This window comes from Furipterus horrens, unplaced genomic scaffold (genome assembly GCF_987537825.1).
Source record: "Furipterus horrens unplaced genomic scaffold, mFurHor1.1.pri manual_scaffold_5, whole genome shotgun sequence".
In the NCBI taxonomy this organism is placed as follows: domain Eukaryota; kingdom Metazoa; phylum Chordata; class Mammalia; order Chiroptera; family Furipteridae; genus Furipterus; species Furipterus horrens.
Window position 1 is genome coordinate 181,797,561 of NW_028327175.1, and position 21,376 is coordinate 181,818,936.

The 21,376-nt window shown below is 46.0% G+C and overlaps 2 protein-coding genes and 2 pseudogenes across 6 annotated transcripts in view; 2 read left to right on the forward strand and 2 right to left on the reverse strand.

The window, feature by feature from the left end:
- The window catches only part of ARMH3 (armadillo like helical domain containing 3), a 205,219-nt gene extending 193,549 nt beyond the window's left edge, over positions 1 to 11,670 (reverse strand). For 3 of the 5 annotated variants that reach the window (XM_090278464.1, XM_090278461.1, XM_090278462.1), the window contains exon 1: positions 11,508 to 11,645. The gene's annotated coding sequence lies outside the window, so the exon portion shown is untranslated. Of the gene's footprint in view, positions 1 to 11,079; positions 11,172 to 11,507 lie in introns of those variants that run through there. The other 2 variants (XM_090278463.1, XM_090278465.1) reach the window with 2 other exon arrangements.
- Positions 587 to 1,188, forward strand: LOC150010534 (large ribosomal subunit protein uL11m pseudogene; annotated as a pseudogene).
- On the reverse strand, positions 9,925 to 11,273 carry LOC150010535 (small ribosomal subunit protein eS12 pseudogene; annotated as a pseudogene).
- Positions 11,671 to 13,535: 1,865 nt separating the features above from the next.
- On the forward strand, positions 13,536 to 16,295 carry HPS6 (HPS6 biogenesis of lysosomal organelles complex 2 subunit 3). The gene has a single exon (XM_090279537.1). The coding sequence runs from the start codon at positions 13,737 to 13,739 to the stop codon at positions 16,146 to 16,148; it is 2,412 nt and encodes an 803-aa protein (XP_090135663.1). The 5' UTR covers positions 13,536 to 13,736; the 3' UTR covers positions 16,149 to 16,295.
- Positions 16,296 to 21,376: the final 5,081 nt, after the last annotated feature.

The window sequence follows — 21,376 nt, forward strand, 5'->3', positions numbered from 1 at the left end:
TAAAGAGAATTCAAATGCCCACAGAAGTAGAATGGGAAGATTATAATACAGTCATACAAGAGAATACTACATAGAAATTTTAAAATATTATTAAAACAATATTGATAATTTTCAGAGATGTTGAATGAAAAACATCTGAAAGAAAAGAGTACAAACTAATGATCCACTTATATAAAGTTTAAAAAAGGCAAAATTAATCTATAGCAACAGAGGTCAGAATACTGGTTTACCCTTAGTAAGGAGATGAGTGGGAAGGAGCACAAAGATGAGTGGGAAGGAGCACAAGGAAGCCTTCTGAGGTGCTCAAAATGTGCTCTATCTTAATCTGAGTGGAAGTCACACAAATGTGTACATGTGTAAAAAAAAGTTGTATACTGCACATTATATAAGCTACAGCCCAACCAAAGAACAATGTGAATTCGTATATATATATACATACACACACACACACACACACACACACACACACACACACACACATTTAATAGCACCTATACAGAACATGAGAACAGAGGCTAGTAGAGGCCCCAACTTAAACACTCAGGACACCAATTTAAAATAACAACCAAGTTTTTTTGATGTGACCTGAGATGAACTAAGACCGCACACCACGCATCATGTCGAAGCCAGGCCGGGCCGCTCGGGCTGTCAAGAAGCCCGAGGCCGCCGGCGTGATCCGGGCCATCGTGCGGGCGGGCCAGGCGGTACCCGGGCCCCCACTAGGCCCCGTACTGGGACAGCGAGGCGTTTCCATCAACCAGTTCTGCAAGGAGTTCAACGAGAAGACAAAGGACATCAAAGAAGGCATCCCTTTGCCGACCAAGATCTTTGTGAAGCCCGACAGGACGTTTGAAATCAAGATTGGACAACCCACTGTTTCCTACTTCCTGAAGGCAGCGGCTGGGATTGAGAAAGGAGCCCGGAACACAGGGAAGGAGGTGGCAGGCCTGGTGACCTTGAAGCACGTGTATGAGATTGCTCGTGTTAAAGCTCAGGACGAAGCCTTTGCCCTGCGGGACGTGCCCCTGTCCTCTGTTGTCCGCTCCATCATTGGCTCTGCCCGCTCCCTGGTGAAGGACCTCAGTTCAGAAGAGCTGGCAGCTTTCCAGAAGGAGCGAGCCATATTCTTGGCTGCTCAGAAAGAGGCAGATTTGGCAGCTCAGGCAGAAGCTGCTAAGAAGTGACCCCTACACCACACAATCCAGGATTTTGAAGGGGGCCACTGGGAAGGCTGGTTATTATTGCTGTGACTTTAGATTATATATTTTTACACACATGGATGTAATTGAGGAATCAAGTCTAAATAAACATCTTTTGTCACCTGAAAAAAAATAAATAAATAAAATAACAACCAAAGAGTTAACACTGCCCTGGCTGGCATGGCTCAGTGGATTGAGAGCTGCCCTGCAGACCAAAAGCCTGCTGGTTCAATTCTCAGTCAGGGCACATGCCAGGGTTGCAAGCAAGGTTCCCAGTTAGGGGTGTGAGGGAGGTAGGCAACCAATCGCTGTTTCTCTCACACATCACATTTCTCTCCCTTTCTTTCTCCCTCCTTTTCCCTTTCTCTAAAAATAAATATATACATACATAATACCAGCCGAGCTAGAGGTGTAGGTACACACACTTCACATCCCTCCACAACCATAAGAAGGAATACAACTACCTCAAAACTAAAAACAACCAGAACTATCAGAAAGTCAAACTGCATAGAAGTCCAACAAAAAAAGATATAAAGAAGTAATACTCATGCAGACAGGTAGGAGTGATGGAGCCAGGGCAGAGATGATGCAGTGTGGCAGGGTCACAGCAGCAGCAACAGCGGCGGCAGCAAGGCAGTGGCTGTGGCCAGCTGGCAGAAAGCACAGTCACACATTATAAAAGTCTGGAGAGAAACCTGGGGAGCGACCCTAGCCGGAGATCAGACCTCGGTTCCAGCGCCGGAGAAAAGAAAGCCTCATTACTTCTAACTGTGCAAACCAGTAGGGGTGGGGGCAGTGGATGAAGCTGCTAGTCTCTTAGCAGAGTCCATTTGTTTAGAGGGCTCCCGTAGTCCTAGAATGTCTGCAAACCCACCCACCCTGGGAACCACAACCAGGGCAACAGCTAGAGGGGCCACAGTCCCATACGGGAAGTGGGAGAAGTGCCTGGAAAAGTGGCTAGTGCTGAGCAAGCAGCATTATTCCCTCTCAGCATTGTTCCCTCTAAGCGCCACAATGGGGTGAAACGGGTTACCACCAAACTGACAAATACCTAAGGTTCTGCCCCCTTAAACCGTAACAGATGCAACAGCTCTACCTAAGACACAGAGGCAAACATAGGAGGCTGCCCAGTTGAGGAGACAGAGAAGTATGGCCCAAAGAGGGAACAACAGATCAAGGTTCCAGTGGGAGAACTACGCAACAAGGAGATAGCCAACCTAACACAGAGTTCAAAACACTGGTGATAATGATGCTCACAGACTTGACAGATAAGCTTGAATATGACAAAAGCAGAAGGAAAGAGGTGAAGGCTATACTGAGTGAAATGAAGGAAAAACCACACAAAACCAATGGTGAAGGGAAGGAATTCGGGGTTCAAATCAATGATTTGAAACACAGGGAAGAAGAAAACAGTCAACCAGTACGGAATGAGGAAACAAGAATTGAAAAAAATGAGGAGGTTTAGGAACCTCTGGGACAACTTTAAACGTGCAAACATCTGAATCACAGAGGTGCCAGAAGGAGAAAAGGAAGAGCAAGAAATTGAAAGCTTATGTGAAAAAGTAATGGAAGAAAACTTCCCTAATTTGGCAAAGAAAATAGACATACAAGTCCAGGAAACACAAAGAGTCCCAAACAAGCTAGACCCAAAGAGGACCATACAAAGACACATCACAATTAAAATGCCAAAGTTTCGAGATAAAGGAATCTTAAAAGCAGCAAGGGAAAAACAAAGAATTACCTACAAAGGAGTGCTTATAAGACTATCAGCTTATTTCTCAAAAGAAACTTCCCAGGCAAGAAGGGACTGGCAAGAAGTAGTCAAAGTGATGAAAAGCAAGGACCTACAACCAAGATTACTCTATCCAGCAAAGTTATCATTTAGAATGGAAGGGCAGATAAAGTGTTTCCCAGACAAGGTAAAGCTAAAGGAGTTCATCACCACCAAGCCATTATTATATGAAATACTAAAGGGACTTATTTAAGAAAAAGAAGATCAAAACTACAAACATTAAAATGACAACAACCTCACAATTATCAACAACTGAATCTAAAAAATAAAAACAAAAACAAACTAAGTAAACAACCAGAATAGGAACAGAATCAAAGATATGGGAATAATTTGGAGGGTATTCAGCTGGAGCGGGAAGGGGGAGAAATTAGGAACTGGTACAGGGATTAAGAAGCATAATTGACAAGTACAAAATAGACAGGAGGAAGTTAAGAACAGTATAGGAAAGGGTGAAGCCAAAGAACTTATATGCATGACCCATCGACATGAACTAAGGGAGGTGGGATTGCTGGAGGGAAGTGGGGTACTGGGTGGAGGGGAGCAAAGGGAAAAAATTTGGACAAATGTAACAGCATAATCATTAAAATGTACTTTAAATAAATAAATTTAACACTTATTTAGCACTTACTATGTACCAGGCACTGTTCTAAACACTTTATATACATTAATTCATTGTATCATCACAACAAACCTATTATCAAGGAACTTTACACTAAGATATCCAAAGCATGAAATGGCTTAAAAAAAAACAAAAACTTGTCAGTTTAAGTGAGAGTAGGACCTCAAATCCAGTCTGATGTTAAGAGTCCCTGCTCTTAACTACTACACTATACTGTCTCTCAAAAGACACAGGAATGAACAGTAGAATAACGTACACATAAAGCTGAGGATCTGCAGGGAAACTATGAAGAGGCTACAGCTGAGTGAGGAGAAAGAGTATATACTCATTGACCTTATAAACAAACTTTGTAGTGTCCAGATATCTTACGTTTCATCACTTTAATTTGCCAGTGGGTAGAGATGCCATGATATAAAGTAAAAGATAACTTTTACTGATGCATGCATATATACATATAAATATATATACATGTAAATATCAATAACAGTAAAGTGAAAAAGAGATAAGTGAATGGAATTACAGGAAGCTTAGGAAACAATGCAGAAGAATCTGAGAGTCTAGTCAAGTTGATAGATGTAGCCAACATGGTAACTGAAAGAGAAAAAAAAAGGCTGAAATATATACACTGATCTTCACTACAGAATTTAATTGGTATTATTTTAATCAAGCTTAGTCAGTGCTATGAGAATAAATCTGCACCGAAACTTGATAATGAATGGAAGGATATAATAAAACAAGACAAAAAGATGAAATGGGGAGCAAGTCAAATATAAATCAGCATTGCCTTCAGCTTAGGAGAGAATATGTTTGACCACTGTAAAGCTGTGATAGCCTGCTTCAGAATTTCCTGGGGTACCTCCTGAAAATGTAGATTCCTAAGCCCCCTTCCCCAATAGTGAAACAAGCCTTGAACTAGGATGTCTTCACCTTTAAAAAGCACCCCAGATCAGTGATTCTTAACATGTTCCGTTCGGATGGCAAGAATTCTCGTCATTTGATCGCGTAATTTTAAACAATTAAATGAGGTTATTTAGACATTCAGTAGTAATTTTTCATTTGCTTTTTTTTATTAATTAAGGATAGTAGTAGCGTAATTGTTAATTTCATGAAGTCATTTCATTAATATTAACCATATAACCATATTTAAATCTTAAAACCTGCCAGAACAGAGAATTAAAAGACATTTAAATACCCGGGTAAGCAACGTGTTAACTGGGGCAATTTTGCTTCCCAGAGGACATCAATGCCCGGAGACTTTTTTTTTTTTGGTTGTCACAATTGGGAGGAGAGATACTACTAACAAATCTGGGTAGAGGCAAGGGATGTTGCTAAGCATCCTACAATGCACAGGACAGTCCCCACAACAAAGAATTATCTAGCCCAACACATCAATAGTGCCAAGGTTGAAAAACCCTGTCCCAAGTAAGTCTGATGCTCACTAAAGTTTGAGAAGCAGACTCATCAAAACCTTATACCAGGCTTTGAAAGGAAAGGAACATCTGAGCAGAGATGATTTTGAGAGAATGCATAACACTCCTGCCATCCCCAGAAAAGGAACTAAAGCAATCCTCACCTACCCCCCCATCTCATTCTCCCCATATTAATTCACCAACCACATCCCCTTCCTTTAGGATCTTGGCTCCAGTTTGCCCATCCGTGAAAACACACTGACTATAGCAATCCATATTTTAGTGAAGGAGATGAAAATCCTATCTGCCCAGGAGTTGTGGCTGAATGAAATACTACCACTGTCTAACCATGTGCCATTCACCCAATACACAAGAGGAGGCAATATGTTTATAAAGCCAGAAACAGTCTCCTGCCCTGACTCTCCTAAAAGTTCCCTAGTTCCCCTAGATGCAAGGTTTTTGTTGTCTTGTTTTGTTTTGTTTTGAATCTTTAGGCACAAGTTATTTGTTCTCTAAATTTTCTGCAATGTATACCACACTCCCGGGAGGTAATACTAGCAGTGTAAGCATTTAAGAGAATACAGGGTATTCCTCCAAGCCTCAACCCTTCATTTCTCAAACTACTTCCTAATATGCCTCTTTATTTCTGAAGGCCGCAAAGACTTAGTTCACTTGCTAGTCCACATAATCCAGATTGGCCTTCTGAATTTAGCCTTGTCTGAATCTGTATTTAATTCACTTTCCAGACACAGGCGTGGGCACTGTATTGTGTTGTTACTATTTCACATGGTTCCTTGCCACAGCTCCTTTCATAGCATGGGACACAGGTCCCCCCAATTCTACCTCACTGGTTGGCTCTAATACAAGCAGATAACTCCCTTCCATTTGAAAGGATTTTAGTGCTAGTCATTCCAAGTCTTTTATATCTTCCAAAAGGCATAAGGCCTGCTGCATTCTTGAAGCTAACTGCCTGAATCCCCTCCTTTATGGAGAGCTCCAGGACCATCCCCTTATTCTACCACTTTTCTTTTAATTCCTGGGGATGGAATTCATAACTTATTCCTCCAAATCTTTCAAAGCACAGCCTTCTCCTCAGAGTAACATATAATAAGTAACATGACTGAGTATCACCATTTACATGGCACTGTTCTAAGTGCTTTAAATATACTGTATTTAATCCTTATAATAACCAGATGAAACAGGTACTATTACCATAATTTTACAATGAAGATTTTATTTTGCCCAAAGTAACACAAGTAGTAAGTGGTAAAGCCAGTAAATCTTTCCCTCCGATAGCCCTTCTTCCTATCAGAATATCCTGTTAGTGCAAAAACTCAGGTGTTGACTAGAATATTTAAAATCCAGACTTAAAGTTCTCTGGAAACTCCAAACTGATACTCATAATATCAACATTCCCACTTTATCCAAGAAAAGCCATTCAACTCAGGACATTGTCTGACAAGCATCACCCCTATTCTCTAGATACTAGGGTAAAACTGGCCTGATCAGTAAGTACATGAGCCACTAGGGGGCAGCATCAATGTCTTGTGTGTGCTCTGGACAGTGCTCACTTCAGAGTAGGTGTTTAGCCTACACTTAAAAGTGGAAGTAATTCAGGGATTTTCCCAAGACTAAGAAGCAAGTGGCAAAACTTGAAATTTCTCAATCTCTACTCTAGGTATCAGCTACTGTCTGTACCTACTAAAGGTGAACAAGCTTCACAGAATTCAATTCATCAGCAGTGACCAAGTCTACCTACTTTCACAAACTAATAATACAGATGAAGAGGTTTAAATAAACATGATTACCTTAGGTTTCCTTTCAAATTATTTTACACAAGAAGGAATGCACTTGCACCTTCAGAAGGAGGAATCAACTTCAATCTGACAGGATTTCAGAAAACTCTTATTGAAAATCACATTCTTCTGACATCTCCCAGAATGAAAATTCATTGAAAGTCCCTCTTTTCAATGAGCAGCAGCCTCTGGTAAATTAATACTGTCTATCTCCTGCTCAAGCCCTGAACTTCCTCAAGCAGCACAGTGTCACTCATATGTTCTTCCTTTCCGTTGAACCATACAAGCCTCATGAATACCACCTAAGTGTAAAATGAAAATTATAAGACTCCCATCTTTTTTTTAAATTCTTGTTTCTATTGTTCTATTACAATTGTCCCAATTTTCCCCCGTTGCTTTCCCCTGACCTGCCCCCCTCGCCTACAGTCAATCCTCACTCTCTTGTCCATGTCCATGGGTCATTTATATCTGTTCCTTGGTTAACCCTTCCCCTTTCCTCCCTTATCCCCACTTCACTCTGGTCACTGTCAAGCTGTTCTTGGTTTCCTTGCCTCTGGTTCTATTTTGCTCATTTGTTTGTTTTATTCATTAGGCTTCTCCTATGGGTGAGCTCATACGGTATTTGTCTTTCACTGCCTGGCTTATTTCACTTAGCATAATACTCTCCCGTTCCATCCATGCTGTCGCAAAAAGTAGCAGTTCCTTCTTTCTTTCTGTTGAGTACTATTCTGCTGTGTAAATGCACCACAGGTTTTTGATCCACTTGATTACTGATGGGCACTTAGGCTGTTTCCAGCATTTAGCTATTATAAATAGCACTGCTATGAACACAGGGGTGCATAAGTCTTTTGAACTGGTGTTTCAGGATATTTTGGACATAATCCCAGCAGTGGAATCAGAAGGCAGTTCCATTTTTAGTTTTTTAAGAAATTCCATACTGTTTTCCACAGTGGCTGCACCAGTCTACATTCCCACATCCTCCCCAGCACTTCTTGTTTGTTGATTTGTTAATGATGGCCATTCTGACCAGTGTGAAATGGTATCTCACTGTGGTTTTAATTTGCATCTCTGATGCTTAGTGATGTTGAGCATCCTTTCATATGCCTATGGACTCTCTGTATGTCCTCCTTGGAAAAGTGAATATTCAGGTCCTTTGACCATTTTTTAATTGGATTGTTTGTCTTCCTGGTGTTGAGTCATATGAGTTCTTTATATATACTGGAGATTAAACCCTTGTCCAAGTTATCACTGGCAAATATGTTTTCCCATATGATTGTTTCCTTTTTCGTTTTGATGATGTTTTCTTTAGACGTGCAGAAGCTTTTTTAATTTGATGTAGTTCCATTTGTTTATTCTTTCCTTTATTTCCCTTGCCCTAAAAGATCCATAATCTTCCTAAAGAAAGCCCAAAAAGGTGACTGCAACTATGCAATAGTAAACTGATTTCCTGCTAACTTAACAACTAACAATTATCAATACCTTATAACACAGGCATTATATAAGACAAAAAGGGGACCTAAAATTATTGTTATGGTTCCTGCCTTGAAGCTCACTATTATTAAATGAAGAATTACATCTTCTGATACTTCTATTTTTTTTATTTTTTTTCCATTACCATTTATCCCCCTTATATTCCTCTCCCTCCAGCAATCACCACACTGTTGTCCATCATGTCCATGAGTCCTTTTTCCTTTTTGCGTTGATACTTCTTTATAAACAAACAAAATAAACATTTTTCCCCAGGATTCTTTTTCATATATGCCCTCACTTACTCAGAGCTATTGCCAACATATTAAGCTCACCAAGCCTCCCTACTTCCAGCTGCCCAACAGCTCCATGTGCACATCCCACAAGCAACCTGATCTCAGTACACCAGACTATCTCCCCTATACCTCTTTCCATAGCCACTCCCAACTCTTAAAAAATCTGCTCTACTTTTTCCTAGCCAATGGAATTCCCACTCACCCAATCTCACAAATTAGAACCTTATCCCACTCTCTCTCTCTCTCTCTCCAGTCACTAAGTACTGTTGCATCTATCTCCAAATTATTTCTAAAATCCATTCCCCTCTTCTTCACTCCTACTGCCATACTTTATTCAGACTCTCCAATTACAGTAACTCTAATTAGTCTCACTGCCTCATTTCTCATTACTTTTAATTTTCACTTCTGTCACTCTCTAACATAAAAAGCATGTCCTGCCCTGGCCGAGTAGCTCAGTTGGTTAGAGGGTCATACCAATATGCCAAGGTGTGGGTTCAATCAGGGCACATACAAGAAGCAACCAGTGGAACAACAAATTAATGTTTCTCTCTCTCTACTCCTTCCTCTCTCTCTTTCTAAAATCAATGATTAGGGAGGGTGATAATGGTGGAAAGAAGGGGAAGGGACTAGTCAAAGAGCATGTATGAATGACCCATGGACATGGACAACAGTGTGGGGACTGACTGTGGGAGCAAGTGGTGGGCTGGGTGGAGGAGGGCAAAGGGGGAAAAATTGGGACAACTGTAGTAGAATAAAAATAAAAATAATTTAAAAATAAATAAAACAATAAAATCAATAAATGAAAAAAAGCACCTCCTGACAACTTCCCCACAACTACCCTGACAACTACCACACATCCTGATTGGGACAAATTTCTGACACTTAAAATCATGTTATTTTTCTTCCTCACATTTTTCACTATTTCTGAGCTCATACTGTTCTCTCCTACTGGAATACCATTTCTTATTTGTGCAAGCTCCTACTCATCCTTCATCACCCAACTCAAATATCTCCCCCTTGTCAAGGCTTCTCTGACTGTTCCAGGCAATGGCAGTAGTCCCTTCATTCACACTGTATAAATTCCTCTATAAGGATATGTATCACACAGCACTACAATTTTCATATGAATATGTCTTTCTGATGTCCTTGAGGAAAGATAGTCATATTTCTAATCCCAGTGCAAGGTACATAGCAAGTGCTCAATAAATGCATATTGAATAAACAATTCACCTTCACATATCCTTCATCAATTTATTTGGCTCTTTTCCCCAAATATTATGAGTAATTAAACTTGACTGTGAAATATCAAAAGTTTTTATTTTAGAAACAATGCCAAATTTATCTGTTCATTTCTTATATTTGAAGTACTCCTCGATGACATCCTTTGCCTGAGACTCTGCCATAGTCATTAACCACTACACAATTACAATCAACCACTTTATGGGGTTTTCCCTCTCTGTCAATCTTACAGAGGTTAACCAATTCCCCTAGTCTCTTATTGTCGTCAAAATTAATTAGGTTGATTTGGTGATCAGTAGAAAGAGCCTCCACCACCTGACAAACATAGGCTTAACACAATTGGATGCAAGCACACAAAGGTGAGCTTGGCGATTATCTAAGGCTTTGGCAGCTTCAAGAATTCCCCACACTAGGCCATAGTGGATGAGGGTGGTTTTCAGCACCCCTTGTAAGGCAGTATTAACGTCCATTACACCTCCTGCAGCAATGCCTTCCTCAGCCTTGACTGCACCCAAGCCTCTGCCTCCTCATTTTATAACAACTTCTTTGAGTTGTCTAGGTTTTTAAAAAATTATTATACAACTGTTGAACAAGTGAATGAATTATAATGCTTAAACTTCCAGGGAAAACATCTTAAAGGCTCCCATATTCACTAAAATAATGGTTAATTCCCCTTTTACAGTCCTAACAAGGAGGATCCACGTTCCTCTAGACTGATTATCTGAAAGGCCTTCACAAAGGAAGTACTGTGCACACAAATCGAACTGAAGGCACACCCAAATAACTCCAACTAACTTGTGCTAAGGGCAGGTACACAAACCATTTTGCCCTGGTTTTCAAAGTCACTGAGAACTCAGAGACTAGCAAAGAAACAGCTCTCACTCAGCTCAAAACTTTTTCTGTAGAGGAATAACCAGGGAGGGTCTGATGATCAAGAAACATTTATTTGGGCCTGACCCAAATTTCTACCTCCTTCATTCTGCAAAGGTAGCACTCCACAGCTTTTGATAGCTCTCCTTCCCCAGGGAACTACTTTATTCCCCACACTTGCCTGGAAACAGGTTCATTCCCCAGCTTCACACCACGTATTCCAGAGAAAACACGATTGCTTCATTGATTCTTTGTGAAGGGTGGGCTAAATGAAGCCCGTCAGTCACAAACTAAAAAGAGGGACAGGATGGGGCCCTTCCGGGACACCTGAAGATTTGGGGCACACCGGCCGTTCCCTAGCCCTTCTCAGAGGTCTTGCCCAAAGTCCTTACCCCAGGGCCAGGCTGGGCTGAAGGCCACCCAGGGACAGGAACAATCTGGGAGGGGAGGCAGCTTTAGGGGTAAGGCTTGGCCCCCAGTTGAGGTCAAAGGTCAGCGCCTCGGCAGCCAGGAGGGCCCAACCGGAACCAGGAGCAGGAGGGATGTGACCCGCACCGGATGTTCCCAGAGACTTGCCGCTAGACATGCAAGCCGCTTCCCGCTCCGCTCCGCCGCCCCGGGCCCAGCCTCCCTACCTCGCGCAGCCTTAGCCCGCCACAGAAGCTGTCCTCCCTCCCTCTCCCCCGCCCCTGGTCACCCTCGTCGTCCCCAAAGCGAGTTCAGGCCCCGCCCCCAGAGCCGCCTTGGAGCCAAGGCCTAGTACGGCAGGACCCGCAGGGGTTGGCCAGCTTCGGACACCCGCGCGTCCGGCGCCGCTTACCGAGCCCCGGGCTCCTCCTCCACCACCCGCGCCGCTCCTGGGCGCGCTCGCTCCCGACGCCACCGACGCCGCCGCTGCTCTAGGCTCACAGCTCCACTCCCGACCTCCCCCGGCCCTTCCCCAGGCCCATAGTGCCCCCGCGGGGTCCTAAAACCCGCCGCTTGATACGTTCGTCCACGCCCTGAGGCTGGCGCAGACCACGATTCCCAGCAAGCATCACAGAAACATCTCCCGAAATGCACCGCGAAAGAGAAATTAGTAAAAGGAACATGTTAAGAATCTACTGGATGCAAGTTGCAATATCAAAGCTTTTAAATATGTCAGACCCTGGACACGGCAATTCCACTTCTAGAAATAAATGTATCTTCTAGAAAACACCGGTAGAGTTGGGAAGATACACATTACAAACTTTATGACAACTCTAAAAGTTGTAAGATTGGAAACAAACTCATTCAATGACTTTAATGAGGTAGTGTGGTGCCTACTCTGTGCAGAGAATCATGTAAGGCTGTGTTAACTTGGCAAATAACCCGATACTGTTTTCTCATGCAAAATGGAAGATTGAAAAAGAGAGGTCAGGCGGTGACTTCAATGACTTTATGGAACTCAGCAGATCAATATTTTGGAGTCATTGGCTTAGTGGTACGGGTTCAAGCCACAAGAAGGGAGGGAATGGCCTAGGAAGAAGGTTAAAAGAAAAATACAGTCAAGGTAGAATTTAAACACATACATTAAAGGATGATGGAGGAAAATGAACCAATAGCTAACAAAATTATGAAAGTAGTATTATCTAGAAAAGAGGAAGGCAAAGGAGAAAGATGCCATGGAAACCACAGGAGGGATTTTCAGGTAAGTAATGATTTGAGGAATGAATGGAAGAAGAGACAGTGGAGGCAACAAATGCTGGAAGATCTTTGCAAGAAACTTGACTCAAAGGAAAAGGAGAGGGAGCAGTGAGATGAGGATGAAAGGGTGACTTCTAAGACAGGACAAATGGGAGTGTTTCTATGCTGAGAGCAAGAGGACAGAGTGAAGCTGATGAAGTAGAAATGGATGCAGGTTCTCAGGGAATTTGTGAGGAAAGAAAGGGAGAAGCAGGCCTCATGAAAGCACTGGACTTGGAGGGAGGAGGAATACCACATCACCTGAGAAGATAATCAGAGGTGGAAAGAACCCCTACATACCAACTTGTATGTGTTGCTGGAGAAATTACACAGAGTCTCAGTGCTAATTTTGTTTTCTAGCAAGCTGTTAGTTTGGGTGATGAATTGTTGATAAAGTGGTTTGGTGCACTGACTCTGAACTCACATTGCCAGTGATTGAAAGCCCACCTCTACCTCTGCTGCTGTGTGATCTTCGTCAATTTACTTAATGTCTCTCTGTGCTTTATTTTCCTTAACTGTAAAAGGGGTTGTATGGAAGTATTAGCTATTATAATTATTTTCCACTAAATTGTCACCTCCATGCGGTTGACAGTTTTTATTTTGTTCAGGTCTGTCTACTCAGAGTAGGTGCTCAGTTGGTTGGAGCATCCTCTTGTACCCCGAAAACTTGCCGGTTCGATTCCCGGTCAGGGCCCATGTCTGGTTTGCGAGTTCAATCCCGTATCGGGGAGCCTATGAGGGACAGCCAATCTCTCTCTCTGACCCTCCCGCCCTCTCCCTCCCTCCCTCTCCCTCGCTCTCCTCTTCCTCTCTCTCTCTAAAATAGCAATGAAAAAATGTCCTCGGGGGAGGATTAAAAAAAGAGATTTCATGAATAAATGAGTAAATTGGGTGAGAAAGCGAGGCTGCGAGGAAAGGAAAGCCTTGGGAAAGGATGCTTTCGGCGGGACCGAATCCCAATCCTTGAGTCAAACGCTGGCCACTCCGCGGCTTCCGGAGGCCTGCGGTAGCGTGCCTACATCCCTGCAGAGAGAGCGTCCCTACGGATAGCGAGCTAGATCAGAGACGCCGAGACCTGCGTGGCCAGAAACTGTGTTCCCCAGCCAGACTCCGGTGGCTCCACCCCTGGCGAGCACTGTCGTGCGGGCGGGGCACGAGCTGGGGCAAGCCCAGAGCTGGCGGGGCGGGGCGGAGCCGACTCTCAGGCCGGGCCTCCGCCCACCTCTTAGACCCCGGACGGAAGTCACAGCTCCACTCTCGACCTCCTCTGGGAACCCCAGACCCAGAGCCGGGCCTCCCCCCACGGGGCGGCCGGGCTTCAGCGTGCTCTGGGGCGGGAGGCACCATGAAGCGCGTGGGGACTCTGCGCCTGCTCTCGGATCTGAGCAACTTCAGCGGCGCGGCCCGGCTCCGGGAGTTTCTGGCTTCGGACCCAGTCATCCGAGTCCGCTGCAGCCCGGACGGGCGCCACCTGCTGCTGCTGCGACCCTCGGGGGCGCCGGCCCCGCAGCTGCTGGTCGCAGTGCGTGGACCCGGCGAGGAGCTGGAGCGCGCCTGGCCGGCGGGCCACCCCTCACCTCTAGACGCCTTCTTCCTGCCGTGGCCCGTGCGACCTGCGCTCGTCTTGGTGTGGGAGAGTGGCCTGGCGGAGGTGTGGGGCGCGGGCGTGGGGCCTGGCTGGCGGCTGCTGCAGAGCACCGAGCTGTGTCCGGGCGGTGCAGCCCGCGTGGTTGCCGTAGCGGCGCCGCGAGGCCGCCTGGTGTGGTGCGAGGAGCGACATGCTGATGCTGAGGGCCGGCTCCGGCCGCCCTCCGCCGCTTTCAGCCACTACGTGTGCGTCAGAACCCTGGAGCCCAGCGGGGAGGCCGGCACCAGTCTTGGCCGCACGCACGTCCTTCTACACCGCTGTCCCCCTTTCAGGCTACTGGCTTCTCGCAAGGACCTCTTCCTGGTGCCCACTGCCACCACTTGGCCTGGCGTGGACCACATTCTGCTCACCTGGAGCCCAGGAAAGGGTAAGTTGATTGTGGCTGCCCCAAGTCTTCACCTCTCCTACAGTAAGAGCCTGAATCCTGGACGAGGGGACACATGGAACTTCCGGACCCTGCTCCGAAGCCTTCCTGGGCTGCTGTCCCCCAGGCAGCCTTTAACTGTACATACCTGGGCCCCAACTTCCCAGGGCCTGCTGTTGCTCGACTTCAGGGGCACTGTGAGCCTGGTCCAGTCTCACGGCGGTACCCGGACTGTGGGCACGCTGCAGGAGGCACCGGTAGGCCTGGCAGGGCCTGCAGCACTGGGAACATTTCATGGTACTCTGGCCTGTGTGCTGGGCTCCACATTGGAACTGTTGGACATGAGCAGTGGGCAGCTGCTGGAGAGGAAGGTCCTCAGTACAGACCGAGTACATTTGCTTGAACCCCTAGCTCCTGGCCCAGAAGATAAGGAGAAGATAGAGATCCGAGGGGGTCTTCATTTGCTTTCAGCCTTGGGCCTGTTTCAAGTTGGGTGGGAAGCCCCACAAGGCCTTGAACTGCCTTCAGCTGAAGACCTGGTGTTTGAGGAAGCCTGCGAGTACTACCAACGGCGGAGCCTACGGGGTGCCCAGCTCACCGCAGAGGAACTGAGACACAACAGCATATTCCGGGCACCTCAGGCCCTGGCCTCCATCCTCCAGGGCCATGTGTCCCCATCTACACTGTTGAACACATTGAGGGCCGAGCTCCGGGATTACCGGAGTTTAGAGCAGCTCAAAGTCCAGCTGGTGGCTGGGGATGATGAGGAGGCTGGCTGGACTGAGCTGGCAGAGCAGGAAGTGGCACGCCTGCTGAGGACCGAGTTGATAGGAGACCAGCTGGCCCAGCTGAATACCATTTTCCAAGCCCTTCCTACAGCAGCCTGGGGTGCCATCCTCAGGGCTTTGCAGCTCCAACCAGATGGGAATGGCAGGTTGAGGTCCCAAGCACCCCCTGATGTGTGGAAGAAGGTACTAGGGGGTACAGCAGTTGGAAAGGAACTTCCCAATGGGGTACTGCCCCTCTTTGAACTACTATGCCAATGCCTCTGCCAGCTGGAACCACGGTGGTTGCCACCCTTTGTGGAGCTGGCACAGCAGCAGGGTGGGCCTGGCTGGGGGGCAGGGGGCCCAGGGCTCCCCCTCTATCGCCGAGCCCTGGCAGTACTAGGTGATGAGGGGACTAGATCTGAGGCACTGGAGCTAGAGCTGCTTTTGGGCAGTGGGCGGCCCAAAGCTGTGCTCCAAGCTGTGGGGCAGCTGGTGCAAAAGGAGCAGTGGGAACGTGCTCTAGAGGCTGGCCTGGCCCTCAGCCCCTCCAGCCCCCTTCTTCGAAGTGAGATCTTCAAACTGCTATTGGCCGAATTTGCCAGGAACCGCCGGCTTGATGCTCATCTTCCTCTCCTGTGCCGCCTGTGCCCACCAGAACTAGCTCCAGCTGAGCTCCTGCTTCTACTGCAGACACACCTCCCAGATGAGTTGAAGCCACCTACCCCATTCCCTGAGCCTGGAACAGAGCCCCCTCTCACTGTGGGCTTGGTCAGAGCTCTGTTGGAACAGACTGGGGCTCAAGGACGGCCCTCAGGCCCAGTTCTAAGCCTTTATGAAGACATCCTCTGGGACCCAGGCACTCCACCCCCAACCCCACCTCGGGGACCTATGACTACCCTACAGGCATCAGAGTACCCAGAGCCGGAGGCCTGGGCACCATCTGGACAGGGCCTCTGTGTGACTGACACAGGCTGAAAATCATTTCTGTGATCAGGGAAGAGTGCCTAAGATTGGAGGGAGCCAGGGTGGGACCTGAGTGTGCAATACTCTTCTCTTCTCGAGCAATGTTAAAATATATATGTATGTTAAATATTGTGGTACAATAAATTTGTTTGGTCTTTATCCTCAGGTTTTTGTCCTGATACAGAACTTTCCTAAAACCCTTGGACTTTTCCTGAGTGATAGGAATGTCTTTTGTTATTTATAATGAGCCCCTTTAGATCCCACCTGCCTTAATGCAAATAAGGGTATAGCCCCCAGCCTCTAGATGGAGCTGGTCACCAGAAAGGTCAAGTGATGAGAGGGCTGGAATTTTCAGCCCCATTCTCAACCTCCTGGGAAGAGAGGTTGAACTCTATAAAAAACTACTGAACAAGGAAATTTGATGAGCTTCTAGACTGGTGAACACATCAAGGTGCTAAGAGGGTGACATCCAGAGGGCATGGAAGCTGCAGGCCCACAACTCCCCACCCCATACTTCGTCCTATACATCTCCCATCTGGCCTTTCCTGTGTTGTATTCTTTGCAATAATCCTGTAAACATAAGTAAAGTATTTCCCAGAGTGCTGTGAGTCATTCTAGCAAATTATCAAACCAATTTATAGCATGGGAATTCCCAGTTTATAGCCAGTCAATTGGAAGTACCAGTGACTTGCAACTGGCATTTTAAAAAATTACATCATTTTATTTTTATTTATTTTTTATGTGACTGGAATTTGAAATGGGGTCAGTCTTTTGGGACTGAGCCCTGAACCTTTGGAGTCTGAACTAACTACAGGTAGTGTCAGAATTGAATTGACTTGTAGGACACCCATTGATGTCCACGGAAAATTGGTTGTTGGTGGGAAACACTCCAGAAAAATATACACGGTTTGTGTATTTTTGAACAGCTAAGGGTCTCAGACGGTTGTGGGTTATAGAGGGAGTTGTTGAGACTAAATCTGTTGGCTAAAGTGGCCATTTCCAATCATGAAAATAAACACTTATGAGCATTTAATGTGTCAGGCACTCTTCAGGTCTTTAATAAGTCCTTGTTTAATGCTTCTAACAACCCCATCAGGAAAGCACTAATATTATCCTCATTTTACAGTGAGGAAATAGTTTTAGAAATAGGAAATAAGGTTTAGAAAGATTACCTGACCAAGGTCAATCAACAAGAAAGCAGCTCTATAAGATTTGAACTACTCTGTACAGCCTCCTAGCTGCTATCTGGGCTTGAATGCACTTTTTATTCCTAGCTCAATGCTAGCTTCTCTAGTCTGTTGTGAGGAGGGGGATCTGCAGAGCAGCTCCCTTCCCTCAAGACTTCTGTTCCCTCGTAGGAACTGTGATAGGTCACAGACCCATGTCTGCCCTCCCCTTGCCCCCGCCAGGATTTCTGGAGCCCCTGGTTGAGGAAAGATTTGCCACAAATAAGCTACCTGCAAAGCCCTCTGCCTTAGTAACAAGAGTCACTGGCACAGGGTTGCTTGGAGGATCCCACCCACATTCCTATTTACTCCCTAAGACAAGAAACAAGTATCTCTGACAGATTTCTTTATATCTGGATTTAGTTAAGACTACCTTGGAAGAGGCCTTGGCCCTATGCCCACTTCTACCCATGTGACCCCTCAGCCTGGTTCTGGGCTTAGGGTAGGACCCTGGATACTGCTACTTAGCATCCTCTTGGGCCCCCAGCTACGCCTTGTCCAAGACTTAAGACAAAAGTAAGGGATGCCACTCACCTCTGTTCCTCAGCTGGTACCTACAGCTTGGATTCTGCTCAGCCTCATCCTGGGTTTAAGGTGGTTCTTTAGTTTCACATGGGACTAGGGACAGTTCTTTAGTCTCTTGGCAAAGTGGGGCAGCCTCTCAGGCTTGTCAAGGCCTATTGTTACTCCTCAGCCTCATGGAGGTCCTGAGGTGGCTAATCTGCATAGCCAAGTCCTGGGATGGCTCCTCGGGCTCATTGAAGTCTAAGGACAATACATTTATCCAGGACCAGGATGGCCCTTATCCTGTCCCTCAAACCAGGTTATCTAGCAAGAACAGGAGTCATGCTGCTAGCCCTTAAGCTCCTGTTCTTCCCAGAGGCCCAGAACTAGGGACAGATTATCCCTTAGCCTCTTCTTCAGCCTCTTCCTCAGCCGTTTCCTGGTTTGGGAAGGGTCTTCATCCTCTTCTTGAGACTGAGCCTAATATGGCTCCTCAGTGGAAAGCTGGGAATGGGCAAAAGCACAAATCCGCTTCCTGTGCATGATCCTGCTGAACTGTGGTGGTTTCTTCACCTGGGATTTAGCTTGGAGCTCCTTTTGTGTTCAGAGAAAGACTTGTACTCAATGGGCCCCTTGGGTCATAGGCAAAAGAAGGGGACCAGGTTATTCCTTAGAGTTGTATAGCTCAGGGAAGTTCCCCAGGACCACCCACTAGTAGAGCCTCAAGGTGGAAACAACCCAGCCTAGCAGCTGGCAGGGGAGCTTAGTTGGGAACTTTCACCTGTTCTTGCCCTTGCTCATACCCACCTCTAATGGTGGGGGTTGGGGGGTATGAGAGTGACCTCAAACCATGTCTAAGGACTTTGGAGAACAGCATAAGCATGCAGATGTCATCATGTGACTGGATTCTGGTGGAGTGTGCAAGAGGGCCATCATAGAAATGGCCCCGTGTGGTCTGCCTAAGTCAGAAGACTGAATAGGTGAGTAGAAATCCCAAGTCTGAGGTCTTTGGTTGGTTTGATTTTAGGGCCACGAGGTAGAGAGTGTCCCTAAATAGAATGTTGAGACCTAGGGAAATGGGAGGTCTAGGAGCTGAGGCCCTTGATCTTGGGTGCCTGGGTAAAAGGGGAAGTTCTGGGGCTGAAGGTTTTGAGCCCCAGATTCCAGGTCCAAGGTCCCTGGGCAGGAGGTCTCTGGGTAGATCATAGGCCAGTGAGTAGAAGCATTTCTACAGCTGTCTCACCTTTAGAGCAAGTTCATTTGACAGTAGCCTGTGGAAAGCTTGAAGATGAAGCTAAAACTAGGCAAAACCAAAATGCAGTCTAGGAAAAGATGAGGAAACAAAGCCTAAGGTTTTTCTACCTGCCTGTAGGGCCATAGAGCCCACCCAAATTCCCAGCCCCAGCTCTGTGCTTCCCTTCCTTTACTAAGGAATCTGCTGTTTGAACACAGACTACAGTTTCCATGCTTCCCAATGACTGGACTACAGGACCACAGCAACCAACCTGCGAAGGCCAAAGATCAGAGCCTCACCCTTTCCTCTACATGAGGCCTATAGGAAATTGGACCTGGTGGCCAGGGTGGGCCAGTGTTCAAACCACTACTGCTTTCCTCCCATGTCCTGACCCAGCCCTAGGTCTAGCCCTGGCCACTTGTCATTGAGATTGTTACAATGGGTTCCTAGTTAGTATCCCTGTCTTCTCAAACCTAACCTTGCTTACCCAGAATATTATAATGAGCAGATCTAATCAAGTTTAGCACCTATGTCAATATGCAGGGTAAAGGTCCAATTCTCAACAAACACCTTTCTTCATGACTGGACCTGCCTCTATTTCCAGTCTTCTCTCCAGTCCATCTTTCTTCTCCCATCCTCTGAAAAATATATTACACTTTGTAAACTACGTTGTGGTTCCCTGAACTCAGTAGGTTTCTCATCCCTGTGCCTATGCTTAGCATGCCTTCCACTCTTTTCTCTGCCTGGCCTAAATCCTTTAAGATACATTCAGATGCCACCTCCTCTCCTAAGACTTCATTGTTCTTCCACAGTTCTTGGTATATAGCTCTAAAACAACATTTATCAAATTATGTTGTGAATACCTACTTATTTGTCTCCCTGATTAGTAAGCAAATTCCCAGAGAGCAAAGACCATGGTTATTTGTATTTTTGTATCCTTAGCAAGTATCCCAGTACCAGTGTCATAATAGGTTCAATTATTACTGCAGATGCAGAAACTGACTGGTCCCTGTGGCCTACAGTGAGAAGGACTAGGCTCTGGGTTTTTATGGAGTCTTTGGCTTTCTTCCATTCTTTCCTTAGGCCAGACTCACTCACTGTTTAGTTGATCCAGACTTTAATAGAAATAAGTCAGCTGGAACTGAAGGAAAAACCAGCCCACCTGGGGCAATGGTGGGGATGTGGAAGCTCTTGAGCCAGGGCCATCTTGGGAACTAGAGTGGAACTGAAAGTAATGGACATAACTGCTACTACTCAGGGTTCCCTGATCCCCAAACCAGGAGAAAAGGACTAGTAAAGCCTGGGTCAGTGACGTTCTAGGGGAAGGATGGGTGGAAGGGGCTAATGGGAGTTGTGGGGTGAGGTCAAAGGACTGAGGATTGGAACTTGTCCTTAGAAAGTGTTCAGATGCAACAAAATTTGGTTCACACTGACCAGGGTAGTCAGGGAAAGAGAGAGCACTTCAGGGAGTACAGAAGGGGCATATTTAGACACCACCCCCTCTCTGCACAGCTCCATAGGGAACCAACCCCAGTTGGAATGCCTGGCACCCTTACTGTCCTGGAGAGAAGGGAAGAAATATCCTTGAAGTGGCTCCCCAAGTCCCCACTTAGTCTCTTCCTAGACACAGGCTCCCCCTCCTGGTTCCTTTTGTCACTGCCAGCTCCACCCACTACCCTCAAACGTGTACACACTTGAGCATTTCTTGACTACGGAAAGAGGAAGCCTTTGAAGGTGCTAAATTAAGGTTCTCTGAGGGCAAAACAGAAAGGGGAGGGGGACAGGTAGGAGGAGGAGGACAGGGCAGAATTCAGGGAGCAAAATCAGAGGGAGAGGAAGGAACTCTGGACTTGTACTAGGACAGTATCACACCGAAGAAAGGTGACCTGTTCTGCCTGGGAAGGCACAGTGAGATCATACTTTATATGAATTTGAAATATAGGAATAAGATGTTGGGCCTTATTCAAAACCAGTAAAGCCTCACTTTATGAACAAAATGTGAAATGGAGATGAATCTCAAAAAATTTTTTTTAAGAATCGCAATTCCAAAGTTAATGGGCTGTGTGAATTGTGAACTATGCTTACATGGATCTCCATTTCCACTAGTAAAAAAATTCAGGTGAAGAGCGAGGCTGAATTGGGCTATGAGGTCTGAGCTGAATAATCAGAGTCACTCACCAGCTGTGGGCAAAAGTCTGGGAGTGGTTTCTCCTCTAATTCTCAGAAGAAGGGCCTCTCTGAAAATCTCTGTACAGAAGCAAGACAGGACCAGAGCA